A 23,871-nucleotide genomic window follows, 5' to 3' on the forward strand; every position below is an offset into this window, starting at 1 on the left:
ATGGATCTCTAAATTGAAAATTCTCTTCTTTTTTCTGTCAGGAGCTTGAGTGAAAAAGGCATCAGTGCAGGATCTGCCTATACAGAAACTGTTTTGTTCTTCTCCAAAAATATTTTCATGATATTTGGTTAATTTAGTCTTTAAGAGACATGAATATATTTTATATCTGGTGTTTAAAAGGCTAATGCCTCTATAGTTTTGAGATTCATTAATACTGCCTTTTTTCTTGAAGATGGGGACGATCATAGCATTTTGCCAGTTTTTCTGGGGTAATTGGCTTATTTGTGAATTCTAATAGTTTGTATCTGAAGTTGTCTCCAGAGTAAAGTTCCATATTGATACCATCTTCTCCTGGGCTTCTATGATTCTTGCATTGTTTAAGTGCTAAGTCTAAATCTTCAAGGGTAAAGGAGTCTATTGAATTATTTGCAGATAATGGTTCTGAAAGTAGGTTGTCATCAATTGTTCATAATTCTTTATAGTATTTAAGTCCTATAAAGGTATGGTATTGATCCTGATTGATTCTCTAAGGTTATTATTCACGTGTCTTATAAATTTATATGTTTGAGGTTTACCAATATTGTTTTCTAAATTGGTAATGAAGTTGTTTCATTGAACTCTTCTACATGTTTCTCTTTTTGCTATTGCTCTTTTGTGTTTATATTCAATTTCATCTTCTATTTTGTTTGTGCTTAACCATTTTTTATAGGTCTTCCTTTTTTCATCTATGATTTTCCTGATTTCTGGATCTCAGTTACAAGAATCTTTTTTTCATTCCCAAGATTTCTCATGCTGAATCTCCTATAATATTGCAGAGATTATTCCACTCTTCATAATAGATTCATCTGAGGGTAGTTGCTGTAATTTATCACTTATTGTTTGCTGATACTACATCACCAGCATATGCTAATACCTTATTTTCCTTCATAGTTGAAGGAACTGTTATTCCTCACACAAAGTGTATATTGTTGACTTCCTGCAAGAAAGGTTCCAGAACCAATGCAAAGAGTAATGGACTAATAGGGCAACCTTGCTTGACTCCTTTTTGAATTTTGACCAAGTCTGATTAGAAACCCATTAACTAGGAGGTGGGTAGTTGAATTGGCACAGACTCCTTTAACACGTTCATTGCCAATCACGCGATATCGCGTGATACGAGTTCTCACCTGCCGGCCAATCACACGTTATCGCGTAGATGTCGCTAACTAAATAAAAAAATTTTAAAAAATTTGGCCACCACACGAAATTCCAATTTTCAGCTTGGCAATGAACGATATTGCGTGATGCGAGTTCTCACCGAACGGCCGATCACGTGTTATCGCATGGACGTTGCTAACTAAATAAAAAAATAAAAAAATTTTGGCCACCACACGAAATTCCAATTTTCAGCTTGGCAATGAAAGTGTTAATAACAGATGGCAGCTTTTTACCCTTGCCAATTTGCTGGAGGATGTGGAACAGAAAGGAATGCTGGACATTATCAAATGTCCAGCATTCCTTTCTGGTCTACTGATAGCACTGCCATTGGCTGCTTTTTCATATTAACTAAGCAGAGTATTATGTAGCAGAAACAGATTAAATTCTACTGCTCATCCTGAAACTCCATACACCTATATGCTTTTAATTATGTATCTCATTCATATTTTGAGCCTGTTATTGATAATGTGGAAAAGTATCTTGTAGTCAGTATTAGATAGAGAAATAGGTCTCCAGCTGCTGATTAAGGTATGTTAGGTTTTGGAATGAGGACAGTATGGCTTGCTACAAATTCACTTTGTACATATCCTGACAAGAGAAAAGAATTAACTAGAATGGGAAGAATAAAATCCCTTAAAATAAAATTCTTGATTTAACGTATTTGACAAGTCTGTTTTTAGTTCTGTAATATTTAAATTGTTTGTTGCTAATTCATGCTTAGAAACTCGTAACTGATTGAGTAGAAGGAATGACTTGCTTTTTGATAGATTTAATACATTAAATCAAGAATTGCTATAACTAATTATAACTGTCTCAAAGAATTCAGGAAAAAAAAAGCTTTTGATAAAAGCAATAGTGCTCCACATATTAAATACCTTAATCTATTAAATCGATCAAAAAAGATCATTAACAAATTACCAACGGAAAAATGGATAGTCAATTTATCTAACCGTCAACTAACAAAAGATGAATTAAATGTTCTAGCAAGAGGCTATAAATTTGCGATTTCACCTAAATGTTTCCCATATTTAGACTTTATACATAATATAGAAAGAAATGTCAACCATCTCTCCAGTATTGAAGCCAACAGACTTCGATTTGAAGTATCTAAAGTGATCTACAATGCCAAACCTTCGGAATTAAATATCCCACCTTCAGAATTGAAAGCTATTATTTCCTTAAAACGTAATAAAAACATAATCATTACCAGAGCCGATAAAGGAAATACCACTTTGGTTCTTGATACAAACTCATATGACCGAAAAATGAATTTACTTCTTCGAGATCGTAATACTTATGCCAAATTGGATTATGATCCTACAAAATGTCAACTCAGAAAATTTAATAAGGTACTTAATGAAACTTCCTCCTTAGATGAAGAAACAATCAAAAAACTTAAGACATACCATGCAAGAGACCTCCTAGAATTTATGGCTTACCTAAGCTACACAAAACTAATGTTCCACTTAGACCCGTCGTAGACTGTATCAGCAGTCCAACTTACAAGTTATCAAGATTCTTATCTAACCTCCTCCTCCCTCACATAAGCCACTCAGTCTCTTCAATCAAAAATTCTACTGAGTTTCACACAAAAATTAAAGACATTCAACTATCAAAAACTGACTTGTTAATCAGCTTCAACATTGTCTCCCTCTTCACAAACATTCCCCATAAAGAAACAACAGAATTACTAACTCAAAATTTTCCGTCTGATATAGTTGAATTGTTCATGTTTGTTATTGCATTATATTACTTCACCTGGAAAGGTCAACTTTACAAGCAAGAAGAAGGAACAGCAATGGGATCTCCTTTATCACCAAACCTAGCAAACTTGTTTCTAGAACACCTTAAGGAAAAAGTATTCACTTTTGAACCCAAACCAAAAATTTGGTTAAGATATGTCGACGACGTATTTGCAGTCTGGGATCATCCATAACATGAATTACAACTGTTTCTAGATAAAATTAACCTTCTTCATCATCACATCAACTTTACGTTAGAAAAAGAATCTCCACAGGGTATCTCCTTTCTGGATTTACACATCCAAAGAAAAGAAGATGGTTCCATCGCCACGTCTGTCTTTCGCAAGCCTACATTCTCAGGTCACTACATTCACAATTCTTCCGCTCATCATCCATCTCAGAAATCTGGCATTATTATTATTATTATTATTATTATTATTACCACGGGCTACTCCAGGAGTCCTTAGACTCATCGAGGGAGGCCCTAAACATCATGTTCACACAGCTCTTCAACATTCTCACAGTATCTATCATACCTTGCCTTGAACTTGCTCACTGTCATAGCACCCACAACAGACTCTGGCAGCTTATTCCACTCATTTACCACTCTAAAAGTAAAGAACCCAGCTCTAACACCCCTGCTAACCACGCTCTTGCCCAGCTTCCATGGGTGTCCCCTAGTTCTCCCACCACCAGTCCTGATCTCAAAAATATCATCTGAATTAATCCTATAGAATCCTTTTAGCAATTTGAATGTCTCAATCATATCTCCCCTTTTTCGCCTATCAACTAGTTTCTGCAACCCACAAATCTTCAACCTGTTCTCATATGGTTCATTCCATAGACCTGCTATCATCTTAGTCACTCACCTCTGGATCCTCTCAACCTCCTCCCCATCAAGAAGGAACCGAGGTGACCAAATCTGGGCACAGTAGTCGAGATGAGGTCTTATCAGGACTCGGTACAGAGGTACAATAACTTGTTTTTCTCTGCTCGTCAAGGTATTTTTCAACAACCAAGTGAGTTGATGAGCTGATTTAGCTACTTTCGCAATGTGCCCCCTAAACTTCATCTCCCTATCCACCAACACTCCCAAGTCCCTGGCCTCATCAATCTCTTGGAGTACAGTTACACCAATGTGGTATACTGCTGCTAATCTTTTCACTCCGAAATGCATAACCTTACATTTTGTCACATTAAATTGACATCCATTCTCCTTAGTCCAGAACTCCAATCTATCTAAGTCATCTTGCAAGACTTTGACATCTTCTGCATTCACTATCGCCCTACCCAACTTTGCATCATCAGCGAACAAATGAACTGTCCCACTTAGACCATTCCCTATATCGTTAATGAACAGATTAAACAGCAGCAGTGGTCCAAGAACAGAACCCTGTGGCACACCACTAGTCACAGGCCGTTTTTTGGACTCTACTCCTGAATAAACTACTCTTCGATATCTCTCCATCAACCACCCAGCTATCCATCTCACCAACCCTATATCCATTCCCATATGTTGTAGTTTACGGATTAGAATTCCATGTGGTATCCTGTCAAACGCCTTTGCCAGGTCCAGCAGTATCACTGTAAACCCATTTCCCTTATCCAGTTCAGCCGTCACCTTGTTATAAAACTTGAGCAAGTTACTGAGGCATGATCTACCCTTCACAAAGCCATGCTGTCCTCTGTACAGTATCTCATTTTCATCAATCCATTCCTGTATTTTTCCCTTGACTACTTTCTCCAAGACCTTGACAACAACTCCTGATATGCTGATCGGTCGGTAATTTGCAACCATAGTCTTGGATCCTCCTTTATGCAGTGGAACTATTTTCCCCTCTTTCCACGCCTTCGGGACTAAGCCAGACCTGAGACTCAGATTAAACAACATGGTCAAGGGCACTGATAATTCATTAGCAGCTTCATGCAAGACCCGTGCCGGTATACCATCCAATCCCACAGATGTATTCACATTAAGGTTCTGTAATAGACTATTCACCTCCACTTCATTCATCACAATTCCCATATAAACTAATGGTTCCTTCATTTTTTCAACGTCACCACCTGGATGATATACTTTTGCAAAGTGCGCGCTCAGTAACTCCACTATATCGACTGGTTCAGTGAACTCTTTACCATCGTCATTCCTTAAAATCATTTTGCCATGTACAGTTTTTTTCTTGCTTGCAGCATATTGAAAGAACTGTTTGGGATTCTCTTTTGCTTGCATAGCTAGTTTCCTTTCATAATCGGCTTTTGCTGTTTTTACCACACTCGTTACCCTTCTAGCCTGTACTTTATACCGTTCGTGTGCCTGCAGGTCACCCCTTTCTTTAAATTCCCTTCATAGTTGTTTCTTTTTTTGCAGCTCAAGCTTAATGGTGTTATTCATCCATTTAACCCCTCCTTGTTTCACTATTCGGACCTTAGGTATACAATCAGCCATAACCTCCTGTAAATGCTCTTTGATCACTTCCCATGCTCTATCGACGTCGAGCCCTTGCAGTTGTACATGCCATGGCACTGATCCAAGCAATCACCTAAGCTTGTCATACTTGCCAGCACGGTAATTCCACATATACCCTGTCTTAATCACAAATTTCACACCTTTAGCCACCTCCCAGGTCAAGACCTTATGATCACTCTCACCAATAGGTGGCAACATGGTCATATTCATTACAGTCAAATTCTCAGATACTATTACCAGGTCAAGCACTCTCACATCCCTAGTATTTTCAATTACATGTTGTTTCAGATAGTTATCCCTTAATAATTGAATAAAATCCATTTCCTTCCTCACATGTGTCCTCTCCTCCTTCCACTCAATGTTACCATAGTTGAAACCCCCCATAATAATTACCCTCCCACTCATTTCATCAATTTGTTTATGCATACCATCTCCACCATCTATTCCATCACCTGGTCTATAGCAGCACCCAACTGTATATTTTATTCTGCCAGTATCAATCTCACACCAAATAGCCTCAAATGAGCTCCTTTCACTATCCTGCAATACTTCAATTCTCCTTGGCTGCAGTTCATCAGCTATCATCAATAACACCCCTCCCCCAATTTTATTCTCTCTGTCCCTCCTAAACATACTATAACCTACACATTCTATCCCACTAACTATATCATCTTCCGTCAGCCATGTTTCACTAATGCCAATAACCTGTGGCCAGGAAGAGCCAATCAAGGCCAAAAATTCTTCCTTCTTGTTCCTAATACTCCTGGCATTAGTATACATGAATTGCAGTGTTCCCTTTGTCCCACCCCTATCTTGATGCGTTATTCTAAATATCCCATTCCCATTTTTTGTCCTTATTGCTGGCTCAGGTACATTATATACATTTTTACACTCAACTGTCTCACTGATGTCTGGATATCCACTTCCCCCCCCTCCTTGGTAGTTCTAGTTTCCCTGGTTCTGCACATCCATTTTCACTTCATTCAGCAACACTTTTTCCAGTCTCTGCACACCAAGTCCATTCAAATGCAGTCCATCCATCTTGTATAAGTCCTTTCGCCCATCAAACTCATTCCACACGTCCACAAATTCCACACCACACCGTCCGCATAACCTGCGCATAATATCATTTGCGATTATGGCCCTCCTTCTAAACTCCTCTCTGTCATACCGCGGTAACAGACTCACCAATCTAACTCTGTCACTCTTTTCTTTCGCTACCTTTAACAATACTTTCAAGTCCCATCTCATAAAAAATTTATCACCTTTCAATTCATTCGTACCAGCCACAATTGTTATTTCTTTCACCCTCTGTTTTTGCGCTCTAATGCTCTCACTTACATCCTTAAATTTCGCACCCGGCAAGTACGATTTAGTTACACTCCTATCTATTACTCCTCTTAATAACGAGTCACCATACAATACTCTCTCCTTCATTTCGGAAACTCGCCCACGCTGTTTATTTCCGTTAGCCGAATCACTCTGGAAAGAGTTTTGCAGGTGCTCTATTTGCCGCTGCGCATCTTGTATCACTGCACGCAGCCTAGCGATCTCACTTCCTACAAATAATTCCTCATTTTTTTTATCATTCAAACCATTTTCTCTTTCTGTATAATTGCTCTCACTCTTTCTTAGATCACCGCTCACATTGCCATCTTGTACACCGCAATTCCCTATCCCTATCAATTCCCTATCCTTATTATTATTAAATCACTAGTTTCCAGAGCACACAAATTCTGCTTCTCTGAAGAATCTTTAAACCAGGAATTAGAAGTAATCAAAAATACAGCCATCCTAAATGGATATAATCCGAAAACAACTCAAAAAATCATCAGTCACTTCTCCACACATCAAACCAGACAGGAAGAAGTCTATAGGATTCCCATACCTTATGTCAAAGGCATCTCCGAACGTCTTTCTAAAATTATGAAGAAATACAATTTTGTCACTACTTACAAACCTATCAACCAAATTTCCAACTTATTACCTTCTCCTAAGGACAAACTCTCACCTTTGATGTTGCCTGGCATTTATGAGATTCCATGCTCATGCAAATTGTCTTACTTTGGACAGACAGGTAGGTCTGTTCAGAAATGCAGCTCGGAACATCAAGACCACATTCATCTTTTTAAACTGCAGAAATGTGGCCTCTCTTAACACGGAATTGAAAATCCAAACCATAGGATCCACTGGGAAAAGTCTAAACTTATACATAGATCTTTATATAAACATGAGCATTTATACAAAGAAAGTTCTGAAGCCCTACTACACAGACCAAACTTAAACTGCAATGACGTTCTTACTATTCCTAAAGTATGGGAAATTGTCATACAAAATTGTGTTAAATAATTTTTTTTTTTTTTTTTTACTTCTGTAACACATTACGCACAAGATTCTATTGTAATCATGTGCCCTAACTGTATGTTATTCCTATTATTGTTTTAAACTACTGTACTGATGATGTCCTAAGATACTTAGGATGAAATATTTACAATTAAATAATTTTCACTGTGGTTAATACGTGTGTTTCTTTTAACTAGGTGGACTGATACAGTAAAAAGTGCCTTGGAAGAGAGAAATATAAGATCTGGCAATACTGCAGTCCTGACAGATAACAGATTAATTTGGAAAAAATTTCTGATATGAAATTAGTACTAACTGAAAAGTTTACATCATTACAATCATAATATCCTGTATACCCCTTAAGGGTAAATATTGGGAATTTGATGATGAGTACTGCATTAGCAAATAATAATGCTATGGATATGAGTTTTATAAATTTAGAACTGTTACTCCGCTTAATAAAAATTTTATTGCAGACAGGTTTTAGATGAATAACATGCATTTTATAAATGAAAATACAAATATTTTCAATGGAAAACATTATTCTATCATCCACAGTTTGTGTCACACTTCAAGAATTTTGCAAAGTGTCATTTTTCCTCCTCTCATGTTTAGGACTTGTCCCATAGCTTCAAATATTGTCTCACAACTTTTATGTTGAATTTAAATTGCTAGTAATTTTTAAACAAATATCTTTGACTCTGCAAGTTTTAGAATGCTATATACCAATTATTCAAACATTTCATATGCAAAGAGCAAACTTGTAACAAATCTCAAGGGCAAAATTTTGCTCCACTTCACAAAAAGCCACAAAACTGATTTTAGCTGTAGATGATCAGGACAAGACATGGTCACAGTCTTTTGACAGACTGGTTAAATAGGTCCTCTTAAATGCTACTCAGTTTTCCAATAATATAAAGAAAATAAAACAAAAAAAAACATTTAATGAACTGTTATTATTTCTGCTTAACAAATATATGAAAATTAGATATTACTGCCAAGTCTAAATATACACTCAATGGACAAAACATTAGAGATGGGGTGATGGGAAGTTGACATTGGCATTCCACATGCAGAGTGAAACGTACCCAAACTGAACACAGATAGTAAAGGCAGACATCGGGGCATCTCAACAGTCTATCGCAATCGACAACATGGGTAAATGTGGTGTGGTGATCTTAGTGACTTTGATCGCGGATGTATTATCAGTGCAAGACAGATGCATTGATTCTATTGCTCAAGTGGTAAGAATCCTAGGGTTCTCGATGGCAACTGTATCAAGGGTCTACTGCAAGTACACCATCAACGGACGTACCAGCACCCAGTGAGCAAGTGGTGGCCAATCAGATGCCACTGACTGGTGTTGATGTAGATTGTCCATGTTTATATAGACCAACCACAGGGCAACAGCAGCACAAATCACATCCACTTTCAATGTTGGAGGTCCAAGCAGTGTCAGCAAGCAAACAGTACAGTGTACCATGCATAGGAGCTGACACCCTAATTGTGTACCACTGTTGACAGCTAGTCATCAGACACTCCACCTTGCCTGGGGTCGAGACCATCAAAACGGGACCTCTGCAAAATGGATGAATCCCGTTTTATCAGTTGTGCCGAGCTGACAGAAGGGTGCAGGTGTCGCATCTACAGCATGAGGCCATAGTTGTTATTCCAGGTCGGCTCTGTGATGGTTTGAGGAGCCTTCTCATGTGACACATTAGGTACCTTAATGTGTCTGGAGAGATCCTTAAATGCCACAAGCTACCAGAATGTGCTAACTGATCACCCACATACTTTCATGGCCTTCACACATCCTGCAACTGAATGGTCTGTTTCAGCAGGACAATGCACTGCCCTACCAGGCTGCAATCACCCAGCCATGGTTCAAAGAATATTCATCTAAGTTTGGGATCATCCAGTGGCCCCACAGATTTAAATGCAACTGAATCTCTTTCCCTCTCTCTGATATGTCGTAGAGCGAGACATCAGATCCATGTATCAGAGACTGATGCCTGAGGCACAGTTGTGGACAATGTTGCAACAAGCATGTCTGGAATTATTTCCGGCATCTGGCACACTATTAGGTACATGGTTTTAATGTTTTGTCCATTGTGTGTATAGTATAGTACAGTACTCAATTTCCTAGAACCAAATTTTTTGGTTCTAGGAAAATTCGCCGTAAACATCTTCACCGTAGGAAAATTCACCACAACATTTTCATCGTATGACATTTTGCATTAATTTTTGTAAATAATCAATGGATGATAAAGGTATTATAAATTCATTAAAAAGGCCAATTTTTATTAATGTGAATGTCAGTGATACATAACATTATGAAATCATTTAAAAATTCTGCAAATTAAAAGAGATGCTGCGTAAATAATTAACTTTTTTTGCTGTGGGTCGTCAATTCAACAAATCCATCAGTAACATCGCTCATTGGAAAAAATGCTAATGCTGTGAAGCATTTAATTTTTGTGTTGAATTCAGCATCTGTTCGATAGCGTAACTTGAAATCAATGGCAACAATTTTACGATATAGATTTTGTACCATATGAAATAAACAACCTGTTATAGTTGTTGATGTTAATATGTTAGAAAAAGCGTTGATAGTTGCTTTCTCGAAGTCAACCATTAATGTTTCGGGATCTAATGATGAACGTAAGCCCTTTAAGGCACTGAATAATCTGCTGTAAGTTAATTCTGATTTGCCAGGAAGCAAAGCAAAAAGCTACATGGAATCCTTAGGGGTTTCATGCCAGTCCCAAGCCTGGATAAAGGAGGGGGGTCGGTCAGATGAGTGTCGATGCTCTGACAGTAAAGAAAAAACATGATTGGTATCTGATACACATACGATAAACAGCTACAACATGCCAACTTGGACGTCGCCTGGATCAACAAGGTCCGCGATACCATATCATACTCATTACCTTCAATTCTTCAGTCAGTTTCCCATTGCTATCTAAATCCAGCTTTTTTCATATAACTCACTACAGTATCTTGTCCATCGCTGTACAACTTTATCTTTATTCATCAATGCTTTGCTTTTTTTTGTCTTTAACTGTATTCTGTTTTGGGTGCCACCTTCTATTAATAGTTCTAATCATTTTGTACACCTCCCTAGTTTTATATTCTCCATAGTACTGTTCTATATTATTGCATTGGACTTCTAACCATTTCATCTTATCTGGCTGACTGCTTTTTTCACCTCATTACACTTTCTTCTATATTCTTTTCTTCTGTACTAACTTCAGTGTTTCTTGTCTAATCCATTTCTTTTTGATCTTTTCTTCTTCTGGTACTGTTTCTTCAACTGCATCTTCTATCGCCTTCATTACTCCTTTCACTCTTTGATTCGAATTTTTTTCTTTGTCCACACTTTTAAGTTTCTCCTCTAACACTGTTCTGCACTTTCTTCCTATTTCTGCTTCACTTGTTCTTGCTCCCTTCTTTTCTGATGATGGGGTTTATATTTTCTTTTTTAATTTCAACTTGATGTTTGCAATCACTAAACTATGATCTGAGTCTATATCTGCTCCTTGAAAAGTTCAACACTGCTGTACTGATGAATTCCATCTTCTTTTAATCATATCAATCATGTTCTTGGTTTTTCTATCATTTGATCGCCACGTCCACTTTCCACACTCCTTTTGCTGGAATCGTGTTACAGATCATCATATCGTGGTCCACAGCAAATGCTAACATTTTTTCACCTCGTTCATTTCTTTCTCCGAAATCATATTTTCCCATGACTCTTTCCTAATGATCATTATATATTCCGACTTTGGCATTCAAATTTCCTTCAATAATTAGTACATCTTGTTTTGGTATTGTTTCTATTGTCTCTGTCAGATCTTTGTAAAATAAGTCCATATCTTCATCTGTGCTGTCAGATGTGGGTGCATATATCTGGACTATTGATATATTAAATGGCTTTGCTTGAAATCTTGCTGCTATGATTCGTTCACTGACTATATGTCAGTGAACGACATATAGTCAGTTGTCGTATGGTCATGCCATGACCATACGACATAAAGTCATATGGTCATGGCATGACACCAAGCATGAAGCAGGAGTTGGTTTCCTTACAAAAATAGCTAGAAATGCACTCTCAGGCTACAAACCAACTCCTGCTTCATGCTTGGTGTCATGCCATGACCATATGACTTTGCATCTATTTATTTTTCCTGCTGATGTCCATTGCAACTCCACCAGTCCTAGTATATCACACCAATATCTCTTCATTTACTCGTGAAGTAATTCCAGTTTTCCTGCCATCCAAAGTGTCCATACATTCCATGTTCCTACTGATAACAGTTCTGTTAGTTTCAGTTTCTGTTGCCTTTTGGAATCCCACTTTTCGATTTAAACCCCGATCGCTCAATTGGTATCGTGGACCTTGTTGATCCAGGCGATGTCTGAGCTGGCATGCTGTAGCTGTTGATCATGTATGCATCAGATACCAATCGTGTTTATTCTTTACGGTCAGAGCATCGACACTCATCTGACCGACCCTCCTCCTTTATCCAGGCTTGGGACTGGCATGAGACCCCTGGCAAATCAGAATTAACTTACAGCAGATTATTCAGTGCCTTAAAGGGCTTACGTTCATCATTAGATCCCGAAACATTAATGGCCGACTTCAAGAAAGCAACTATCAATGCTTTTTCTAACATATTTACATCAACAACTATAACAGGTTGTTTATTTCATATGGTACAAAATCTATATTGCAAAATTGTTGCCATTAGTTTGAAGTTATGCTATCAAACAGATGCTGAATTCAACACGAAAATTAAAGCTTCACAGCATTAGCATTTTATCCAATGAGTGATATTACTGATGGATTTGTTGAATTGATGATCTGCAGCAAAATGTTAATTATTTATGCAGCATCTCTTTTAATTTGCACAATTTTTAAATGATTTCATTATGTTATATATCACTGACGTTCACCTTAATAAAACTTGGCCTTTTTAATGAATTTATAATACCTTTAATCATCAATTTGATTATTTACAAAAATCAATGCAAAATATCTTACAAAATATATTTACACCGTATATGTTTTACGGTAAAAATGTTTACGCCAAATTTTCCGGTCACCCTCAAATTTATGATCATCCAAAAGGTATTTTATACAGTGAAGACTTACCAAGGCCACTGGAAAAGTGGTGTGTAGATGATGAAAATGAAAGAAAAACAATGTAATGATAAAGAACTTGATATGATTAAATTACTGAGAAATCAATATGACATTTATTACTTTTTGAATTGCAATGTTCAACAGTCACATTCTTTTAAAAGAGTAAAGTTTGATTTTTTTTTTTCTTTATGAAACCATCCAAAGATCACTTTGAGAATGTGTTGATACAGTGAAGAAATGGAAAAAATTGTAGAAAAGAGGATAAAGCTATAGCAACAAACTATACACCTACGAGATTGCACAATACAGAATTTTTACTTCATGAGCTAAGTAAGAACACAGGAAATCCTTTCTTTCAGGAACGCAGGAAATAGATCACATGTTTGAGAATGAACACCACAGGAGCACAATTGTAGCATTAGTCTTTTTCCAAGCATGCTACATCTAAAACACTTCTAACTTCATTGGCTCACCTGTGTCTTAGTTGTACCATGAATCTCTTCCCCATCACAAAAACTTGTTTGCAAATCTTTTATTTCCTATGTTGTTTTATGTGATCACATCATCTTAGATTAGCTCTGCATACACATTCTTGAATATTAATAAATGTAGTTGTTTCTGATATCTTTGTTTTTAATATGGTTCTGCCATTGATGTCACTTGTTTTCTCTCCTAATATTCCTCAGAACTCTCATATCTCTGGTCTCCAGTCTTTGATTAACTCTTTTTTTTTTTTTTTTTTTTTTCTGACTCAGCTTTTCAATCCATATGCTAAAAGTATTTTGAATACTATTTTGCAAGCTCTAGTTTGGTATTCTGATCAATTTGAACTTTGGTTTATATATATTTAAAAATACCCTCCCCCCCATTATTAAGATCGTTGTAAATCATCATCTAATCCAATATCTAAGGTATATTACATTATGATCATGTGAGCGGATGTGAGAGAGACAGAAGTGAGGCTTATTTTGTCTTTGCTGCATTTACATGTGAGCCAGCAAATGCAAAACATAATATATAAATTATACATTGCAGTTTTGAATAACTTCATTTTCTTCAAGAATATATCTTTCGTAATTATCAAGGTATTATTATTATTATTATTATTATTTGACACCTCCAGGGAGCCCAAAGACTCATCGAGGGAGAGTGTGCCAACAGCATTGAACGATTGGTCCCCTTCCAACTACTAACCATGCTCAAACTTACTTAACTGAGCCATTAGTAGCGGAGGCTCTACCATCGACCAACCTTTGCTGGCAAGAATATGCTCACATATAAACATATTAAGAGTAATTAAATCACTGATCAGGAAAAAAGAAGTGGTCTTATAAAAAGTGAGCAATCTAGTTTCAATAAATGTGGTTATTTAGTTTAAAGTGCTAAATAGCTACATAAGATTTTGAATATTACAATTATTAAATCTTGAAAAAAGAACAAAAAAAAATGACCTTTTGAGTAAAGCAACTACAAACTCTAAGAATTTGTTGACATACCCTGATTTCTCCAGTGTTTGTATCCCATATGTAAAGCTTATTTTGTGAACATACTGATACACCAAGACCACCAGGTGTAACATCTAAACCAACCACCTGTAAAAAATAAGTTATTTCTGAGGTTAGTTTAATAATAGAAAAAACATATTTCAAAACTAATTAAAAATAGAAGTTTACACTTACTTTAGTGAAAATGTATTATTAAATTACACGTTTTATTAATATTAAAAAAGATTGTTTCATTAATGAGCTACAGAATGCTTAACACAATTGCAATACAGGTTGAAAGGCCATTTATTTTAATCTCTTTCCTTAACTAATAATACTATAATCTACAATTTACATGATACTGTTGGATTTAATTCTCTCTTCATATGAAAGATATTCTTCTTTTTCTGAAGCTTGTCCCACTTTAGTAGGGTCGCTGTTTGTAGTGTGTCTCCTTCATATCCTCAACCACATCCAAGTTCTTCATCCTCAAGTCCTCCTCCACGATCACTCTCCATCTCTTCTTTGGCCGCCGTGCGTCCTCCTCCTCTGCACGTTCATCTGCATGACCTTTCTTCCTACATACTTGTCCTCTCTCCTCATCACATGACCAAACCATCTCAACCTTGCCTCCTGTATCATTGCTCTTAAGTTCGTAACTTTCACTGTTCCTCTTACATGGTCATTTCTCAGACGATCCTTTCTGGTCACACCACACATTCACCTAAGCATTCTCATCTCTGCTACCTTCATCCTGCTGATGTTATTTTTCCTCAGGGGGCCACAGTTTCCATAGCATACATCATAGCTGGTCTCACTACTGTCCTGAAGATTTTGCCTTTTAGATTGATTGGCACCCTCTTATCGCATAAAACTCCAGGCATCTCATTCTCTCTCTCTCTCTCTCCAGTTCCTCCATCCTGCTTGTATCCTGCATCCCACTTCCTTCTCAGCCTCTCCATCCTCTTTCACTGTTGAACCTAAATATCTAAAGTCACTGACCATCCTCATGACATTTCCTTCCACTGCTAGATCTGTCTCTTGGCTGACATTCACTTTGGAACATAATACTCTGTCTTACTTTTGCTCAGTCTCATACCTCTCTCTTTCAGTACTTTCCTCCAACTTTCCAGTTTAGCTGCTACTTCTTCTCTTGATTCTGCACACAACACGATGTCATCTGCATACAACATAGTACAAGGCATGTCTTGTCTCACTTCCTCCGTCATCACCTCCATCACAATATTAAACAGAAAAGGACTTAATGCTGATTCTTGATGCAAGCCAAACGTGACTTGAAAACTTTCTGTCTCTCCCAGGTAGGTCCGAACTCTTGTCATCACATTTCTGTACATCTCCTACACCAACCACACATATTTCTCCGGTAAAAGATATATAACATAAAATAACACACTTATGGATCATTTTCTTAAATAAAACTTGCATACAATCAGTAGTTAACTCTCACAATAATAACTACTATTATAATTTGTCCACTGTAACAAACTACTAAAAGTCCTAACCAAAGTCTAATAGGCACAGTGCTATTGAAAAGGAAATTATTATAACAAGCTATCCACAACAACCAGTTCCTGTAGTCCCTAACAAATTTGCTCCAGTGAGCCACCTATACATCAAACTAACAACCAAACAAGCTGCTGAATCATCAAAAAATGGCAAAATGACCTCAGTTAATTCAATATCTGATTGAATCCAAAGTAATTCCATTCTCCCTGCCTATGAAATATAATTTTGCATAATTTTCAGTTCCATCATCATCATCATCATCAAATTCCTGACATGTAGCCTCAAGTGATGTACAGGATATGATAGTACTACATGAAAAATTTACATCATTACTAGCTTCCTATCTACAATTTTCCTCCAAATCAGTCTGTTACTTGTCAAGACTGACTCCAACATTACCAGATCTTATATTTCTATCACCTAAGGCACTTTGTACCGTATCAATCCACCTATATCTTGGTCTTCCTCTGGGTCGTTTTCCTGCCAACTTGGCAGAGAACACCTGTTTTGATAATCTTTTCTCACCATTCTGTTTAAGTGACCATACCACCTGAGATTAGCTCCGCTAATGCATTCCTGGATGCTGACAATGTCAAGTTCTTTCCTAATATAATCGTTTTTAATATGATATGGCCATTGATGCCATCTGTTCACGCCTCTAATCTTTCTCACGACTCTCATATCTGCAGTCTCTGGTCTTTGGTCAAGTGTTTTACTACTGACCCAGCTTTCAGATCCATAAGTTAAAACAGGTTTGAACACTGTCTTGTATACAGCTAATTTAGTGTTCCGACTAATTTCTCTCTTATTCCATATGCATTTATTCAATTGACTTCCTACCATACCAGCTTTGTTGATTCTGTTGTCTATTTCCATATTTAATTTACCATCTTCACTAAAAATTGTGCCTAAGTAGCTGAAATGTTTTACTTGTTCCACAGGTTCTCCATTCACAACACGGTTGACATTTTCAATGATTCTGCCTATTTTCATTGTCTTTGTCTTTTTATTGCTGACCTTCATGCCATATCTATTACACAGCTATTCAATTTAGTCAGAGAATCTTGCAGACTTGTAGCAGATTTATTTAGAAGTATAACATCATCCGCATAAAGCAAAGAGCTGACATTAACATCTCCAATTTTGATATCAGGTTTAATACCACTTTCCTTCATAATGTGATCCATCTAGATAATGAATAACAGTGGGGATAATGATGTACATCCTTGTCTCATACCCGATTTAACATTAAACCATCTTCTTGTTCTTCCTTTAATTCTAACAGCTGACTTACAACTCAAATAAAGACTAAGTATTGCTTGATATAATGCCCCACTGACACCATATAACTGCAGCGTATTGAATAGTTTCTCTCATCACCTTGTCATATGCCTTTTCCAAATCGACAAAACTTAAATACAGATCTTTGTTATATTCCCATGATTTCTCCACTCTCTGTCGTAAAATGAAGATCTGATCCTGACAGCCTCTATATGACCTGAATCCAGCTTGTTCTTCACCAAGCTTTTCTTCCACAATTCCTCTCAACCGTTTCTCAAGTATACTTGCATATATCTTACCAGGAACACTCAGTAGGGATATACTTCTGTAATTCTCACATTCAGTTTCATTTCCCTATTTATATATGGGTACTACGAGAGCTCTACTCCAATCATCGGGAATTCGTCCCTCTGTCCAGGCTTTCTGAACTATGCAGTGCAGCCACTGTAATACTTTTATACCACCAAATTTCAGCATTTCTGGTCGGATATCATCTACTCCTGCTGCCTTTCCACATTTCAAGCCTTTGATGACTTTTTCTACTTCAAGTATGGATATGTATTCCTGACTGCATGCCTGGTCAGTGTTTTTTATCATTGTGCTGTCAACACTGCTTGTTTCATTTAGCAAATTTTCAAAGTAATTACTCCATACTTCAAGGATATCTTTTTCTCCCATTTTCATGTCACCTTTATCATCTCTAACTCCTTTTACAACACTCTTTCCTCCATTCCTAAGCTTCTTCAACAACCTCCAGAATATTTTGCCACCTTCTTGATATTTATTTTCTATGTTCTTGCCAAAGTCCTCCCATAAGTTTTCTTTAGCTAGTTTTACACAGTGTTTAGCATTCTTGCATTTGTCTCTGTATTCTCTAAGAGCACAAGCTGACTTATTTGCCAGGAACTTTTGATATGCTTTCTTCTTTTCCTTCACTGCCTCATTAACTTCCTGTGTCAACCATGCAGTTCTAATTTTTCTATCCTTGCAGACAACTTCACCACATGCCTCTCTAGCTGAATCAATCAGGGTTTTCTTCAAGGCTTGCCACTGAATCTCCAAAGTTTGGTTCCTGTTCTCAAACTCTTTAATTTTTCCTTCAATAATCTTTGTGTATTTTAGTCTACAGTTCACATCTGAGAGCTGCTCAACTTTTATTCGCTTTAAAACTTTCTTACATGTCATTCTTTTCAATATGAAATTCAATTTTATCCTGCTCAAAACTAAATAGTGATCACTTCCAATTTCAAATCCTCTGTACACTCTGCTGTCCTGCACCAGGGAGAAAACATCACTATGAACAATAACATAGTCAATGAGACTTTTCTTATTCCTTGCCTCTTCTCTCCATGTGAATTTGTGCACATTTTTATGTTGGAACATGGTGTTAGCAATAACCGGTCCATGTCCTGAGCAGAAATCCAACAGGTATTTGCCATTATTATTAGCTTTGCTCTTTTCTCCAAATTTTCTCAAAACATTTTTGTATGTCTGACAATCACTTCCTACTCTGCTATTTAGATCCCTAACAAGGACCAACTTTTCCTTTTTCATGTCAGAAGCTTTCTCTAGAGCCTCAAAAATTTCCTCCACTTCTACCTTAGTTGAACCTTCTATGGGACCACAGGCACAATTAAGTCTCATTGTCCAGTTCCCCATTCTGATATTTGCCCAAATCACTCTACTTGACACTGCCTGCCATTCAAGAAGATGAGCCTCGTATTTTGTGTTGAATACTATGGCTACTCCTTCTTTTCCTTGATTGTCATAGCTTGAATATAACATTTTGTATTTATTGCTCAGAAAGATCTCACCAGTTTTTGTCTTTTTTGTTTCAGTCACCCATATTATGTCGATCTGGTACTTATCTAATTCTTCCACTGGCTCCATTTCTTTGCCATTCAGGCTTCTTATGTTGATAGTACCGATCTTTAACTCTGGCGATGTTGAGTCGGGGTGTGTTTTCAGATTTGTTCCAGTAGCTGACTTTTCACTGTTCGCCCTGGTTCCCTGGCGAAAACAACGGGGGCCTTGTTTAACCGGGCGACACCCCAGCCGGCATGAAATTTTGTCATGTTGTACTTTTGTATTTTGTATTTGTATTTTGGTTTAACCAACAGGAATACAATTTGGTAGGCTAAATTCCAAATTGCCAGCCCATCCTTGTTCATTCAGTATCCAGGTAGATACCCAACATGGTGCACCACAAGAAGGTGAGGATTGGACATTAAGTCAGAAGCCCTGGTCGGTTCTCCGCATTCCTTTTAAGGCTATGTGGAGGTCTCCTCTCAGTTATACAGCTTTGACCCTTAAGCACCCCAATTTTCAGTTCCTTTATCCTGAAATACTTAATTGTTAATTCTATAATTTCTGTCACATGTGAAAGCCGTGAAACTTACTTTAATATGTCTAATGTACATGTTCCATTAAAGCTATTAATTTTTAATTCTAATACACTTCCATTTAGTTTCTATTAATTCAAAGCTTCCAGTATTATAGCTACTCAAAAAAAAAAAAAAAATTCTTCCCTGTATTTTCACTTTGTGTCTGCTACTTATAATTTTCAACAATAAATTCTCATTTTCTGCACAACTTCAAAGTAAAAAATAGAACACAAAAAAAGAATCAGAGTGTTTTATAGTTGTCATAAATCAAAGCACATTTTTAGAACAGGATTTATTTTGAATAATCGGATAAAACAATTAGTTACTAGTTTTAAAGCAAAATCACCAAGACTTTGCAGTTTGAGGTTAAGAGGAACTTTCTTTAATTACTGCTCATGCATCAACTGATGAAAAGGATGAGATATGAATAATATTGAGAAATATGAATGCCAAGATTGGTAGAGAAAATAAGTATAGACCAATAATTGGAAAACAAGGATTACATGATGAAACTAATGATAATACACAAAAACTCGTCTGCTTTGCAGCTGAGTACAATATGACTATTGCAGGTACATTATTCCACCATAAGAACATCCATAAAATAACATGGAAATCTCCTGATCAAATCGATCATGTCATTATTGATGTAAAACATCTATCAGACTTATTAGTTGTCAGGTCCTAACAACTTTGATTCAGACCACTATTTAGTGATAAATAAATTACGAGCCAGAATTTCAAATGCACATAAGACTTGAGGAGAATGCCTACAGACATTCAACTATGATAAACTTAAATATTTAGAAATAAAACACAGAAGTTCTTAAACAAATGTGAAACCCAATTAAAGCAAAAGAACATCAAAATTATTGAAGATGTTAATACAAAATGAGCCTGTGCAGCTCAGTGAAAGTGGTGTTTGCACTACTCAGCACTAAACCGCCCAAAGATGGACTTCAAGTTTAGTCGCTGACTAGCGGAACTTTTACTAAGCCTTTTTTTTGACCGGTTCCTGAGTTAGTCTATCTCTGGCATGGACAAGAGGGTTTTTCTCCCAGAAACTCAGGTTTTTCATCCCATAAACTCAAGAAAATCGGCCATAGAAACCCCACTATTTCAGACATTAAAAAAATATTGTGTTAGGGACCATGAGATGGCAGCACTTGATGAGCCATGTCTTCACTGTGGGCTGCTTAATTAATCATAGCCTTGGGCCAGCTATCTCTGATTGGCTACCAGTGGAAATTGAACTGCTCACTCCAAAAAGTTAGACAGTGCTAAAATGGCCTTGCATACTCACTATACAGGAATAAAAAAGTGTTAGCTGATACAAAATGGAACACTTTAAAAAAAAAAAAATTCTTCTAGATTCAGGTAATGTCATTCTGGGTAAAGCCAGAAAATAAAGCATGATGATTGGTTTAATGCTGAGTGTGTGGCAGCTACATTAAAAAAGAATGAAGCTTAAAAAAAAATCATTTTTTTGTAAGCTTCATTGAGGTCAGCGTAACAGGACAATAGTTTGATGGTTGACTGTTATCTACCTTTTCAAGAACAGGCTGAATAAAAGCTTGCTTCAAAGCAAGCTTTTGCATAGCTGCCAGATAAGTATGATCAAAAAAGGCACAAAGGAAATGCTGTTAAAGAATATAAAAGCGGAGGTTCTTGGATGATCAATTTAGAAATGCTGAACATCTTAGGGTATCCAACGAAAGCAGGGCTTTCTTCAGAAAAATAAATATAGGTTTTAAAGACTTTAAATCTAGAATCACTCTATGTAAAAGTAAAAGTGGAACCCTGCTAAGTAACAAAACTGATATATTGCAAAGACGGAATGAACATTTTGATGAATTGCTGAATCATGAAAATACAGATAGTGAAGAACTTGATGTCACTTCAAGTGGCAATCAAGAAATGATTGAACCTCCATCACTAATTGAAATAGAGGAAGGGCTTAAGAAACTGAAAAATAATAAAGCAGCTGGACCAGACTCAATACCATCTGAACTCCTGAAGAATGCAGGTACAGTTGTTACAGAAGCAATTCATATTTTACACTCAATCTGGAGTAATGAAATGCTCCCCTCAGAATGAAAAAGCATAATATGTCTCACACACAAAAAAAGGAAATATTCTTGAATGCTCCAATTATAGAGGGATAAGTCTACTATGTACTGCTTACAAAATATTCTCGAATATCCTATTTAACAAGCTATCCCCTTTTGTTGAGGGAATTATCAGGGATTATCAATGTGGATCCAGAAAGGGAAGGTTCACTTTAGAACAAATATTCAATCTTCAGATTCTTGAGAAATGTAATGAATATGGTATCGATACATACCACCTTTTCATAGACTTTAAAACTGCCTATGAGAGTATAAACAGAATGCTACTCATAAGAGCCATGAGAGATTTCAACTTCCAGGAAAAGTTAGTAAGGCTTACTGCACTTACTCTCAAAGAAACAACATTGAAAATTTGAATCCAAGGAAGTTTTTCAGAAACTATGGAATTTAAAAATGAAGTAAGACAAGGAGATGCCCTGGCTAGTCTTCTCTTTAATATTGCTTTGGAGAAAAAAATCAGAGATTAAAACATTAATACTAGAGGAACCATTTTTAACAAATCCTTGCCTTTGCTGATGACACTGATATCATAGCAAGAACACCCATAGCCCTAAAACAGGTTTTTTTTTTTTTTTTTTTTTGGCATTAGAAAATGAGGCAAAGAAAATGCACCTTATAATCAATCAAAGTAAGACCAATGGATAAGACCTATACTTACCCATTGGTCTATGTTTCGGATGCATATGTATATGCCTATACATATGCATCCAAAACATGGACAATGTCTGTGAGCGATCTAGAGGCCTTTTGAATTTTTGAAAGAAAAATTCTACAAAGTATTTTTGGTGGTATTCAAATTGATGGAATATGGTGAAGAAGGTCAAACTTAGAACTGTATCGTGCCAATAAAGAAACAGACATTGTGAAGTTTATCAAAATTCAACAAATGAAACGGGCAGGCCATAAAGTGAGAATATGTGATGAAAGAAATTCCAAAAAAGTATTCTCACATAACCCAACGGGAAATCAACCATGAAGAAGGCCCAAATTACGATGGATTGACAATGTTGATAGAGACTTCACACTTTTGAAAACCAAAACGTGAAGTATAACTGCCAAACAAAGGACAGAATGAGAAAAAGCTCCTTGAGAAGAACAAGGCCCACACAGGGCTGTAGAGCCACTTAAGAAAAAGGAAGCTGACAATCCATTCACAGAGGGAAGGAGGAATACCATAAAATGGTAGCTAGGTAAGAAAACCACAATGCCAGCCTCAATGAAATTCCTTGGAAAAATCAAGACGAGTTTCTCTGAACGTTTCCACGGCTTGCATCCAAAGGTGGGTAGATAGCTAGGAAAGTTGCTGTGGAATGAGAATGGTGGAATTCATATTGCTGATCACTAAGTGATTGGTGAGTCTCTAAGCAGTGGAACAACGGTTGCTGATTAACTTATTCATTTTTTTTGAGTATTGAGGTCAGAGTAACAGGGCAATAGTTTGATGGTTGACAATTATCTTCCTTTTCAAGAACAGTATGAATAAAAGCTTGCTTCAAAGCAAGCTTTTGGGTAGCTGCCAGATAAGTATGATCAGTATTTGATGATGGTATTCCTTTAGTACAACTAAAGGAATACCATCAGGTCCAGGAGAGACATTGTAAAATTGCTGTAATATATGTTCACTACCCTGCTTTGTCTTTACTTTCTCTTTATCGTTAATGGTTTGCTGCCTTAACTTCCAACTGCCGCCACATATATTTTATCTCCCACACTCTACAGTCTAACAAATTTATTTGTTTAACGACTGCACCAGTTAGACTATATAACGAGTGTGGGGGTATAAGATCTTAAACCAAAGATAAAGCAAATATCGTTCGTATTACCCACTTAATATTTATTCTAACCTAAAATTAGTCGTGACAAAATAAAAATCGTATGTATTTCTCTTATGCAAGTTTGAAATTTTTAAGGATAGTGCATTGGCATTTTACAGTTCATTATGTTGTTTACAAACCATTCAAATTAAGCCAAAAAGAATGTTTACAGAGTGATACAGTATGTACACAAAGTTGTCACAATTTCCTTGCCACTCTAAACTTTAGTTCTGAGCTAGATTAAGATCTAAACATAACATTTCTTAAATTAAGGGGATATTAAATCCCACATAGTTTTAAAACCGAATAAGAAACTCAAAGATTGGAATCAGAGAGTTTCTTGCCGAATATAGTAAA

At 36.6% G+C, this 23,871-nt stretch overlaps 1 protein-coding gene across 2 annotated transcripts in view; it reads right to left on the bottom strand.

Annotated features, from left to right (window-relative positions):
• LOC150096252 (proteasomal ATPase-associated factor 1-like) overlaps window positions 1-23,871 on the bottom strand; it is a 147,726-nt gene that overhangs the window by 75,460 nt on the left and 48,395 nt on the right. For both annotated transcript variants that reach the window (XM_090408880.1, XM_090408879.1), the window contains exon 5: window positions 14,392-14,487. In XM_090408880.1, coding sequence (XP_090265006.1) covers window positions 14,392-14,487 — 96 coding nt within the window. The remainder of the gene's footprint in view (window positions 1-14,391; window positions 14,488-23,871) is intronic.

Source organism: Typopeltis vanoorti, chromosome 19 (genome assembly GCF_054136105.1).
Source record: "Typopeltis vanoorti isolate ZY-2024b chromosome 19, IOZ_Tvanoo_1.0, whole genome shotgun sequence".
Lineage (NCBI taxonomy): Eukaryota > Metazoa > Arthropoda > Arachnida > Uropygi > Thelyphonidae > Typopeltis > Typopeltis vanoorti.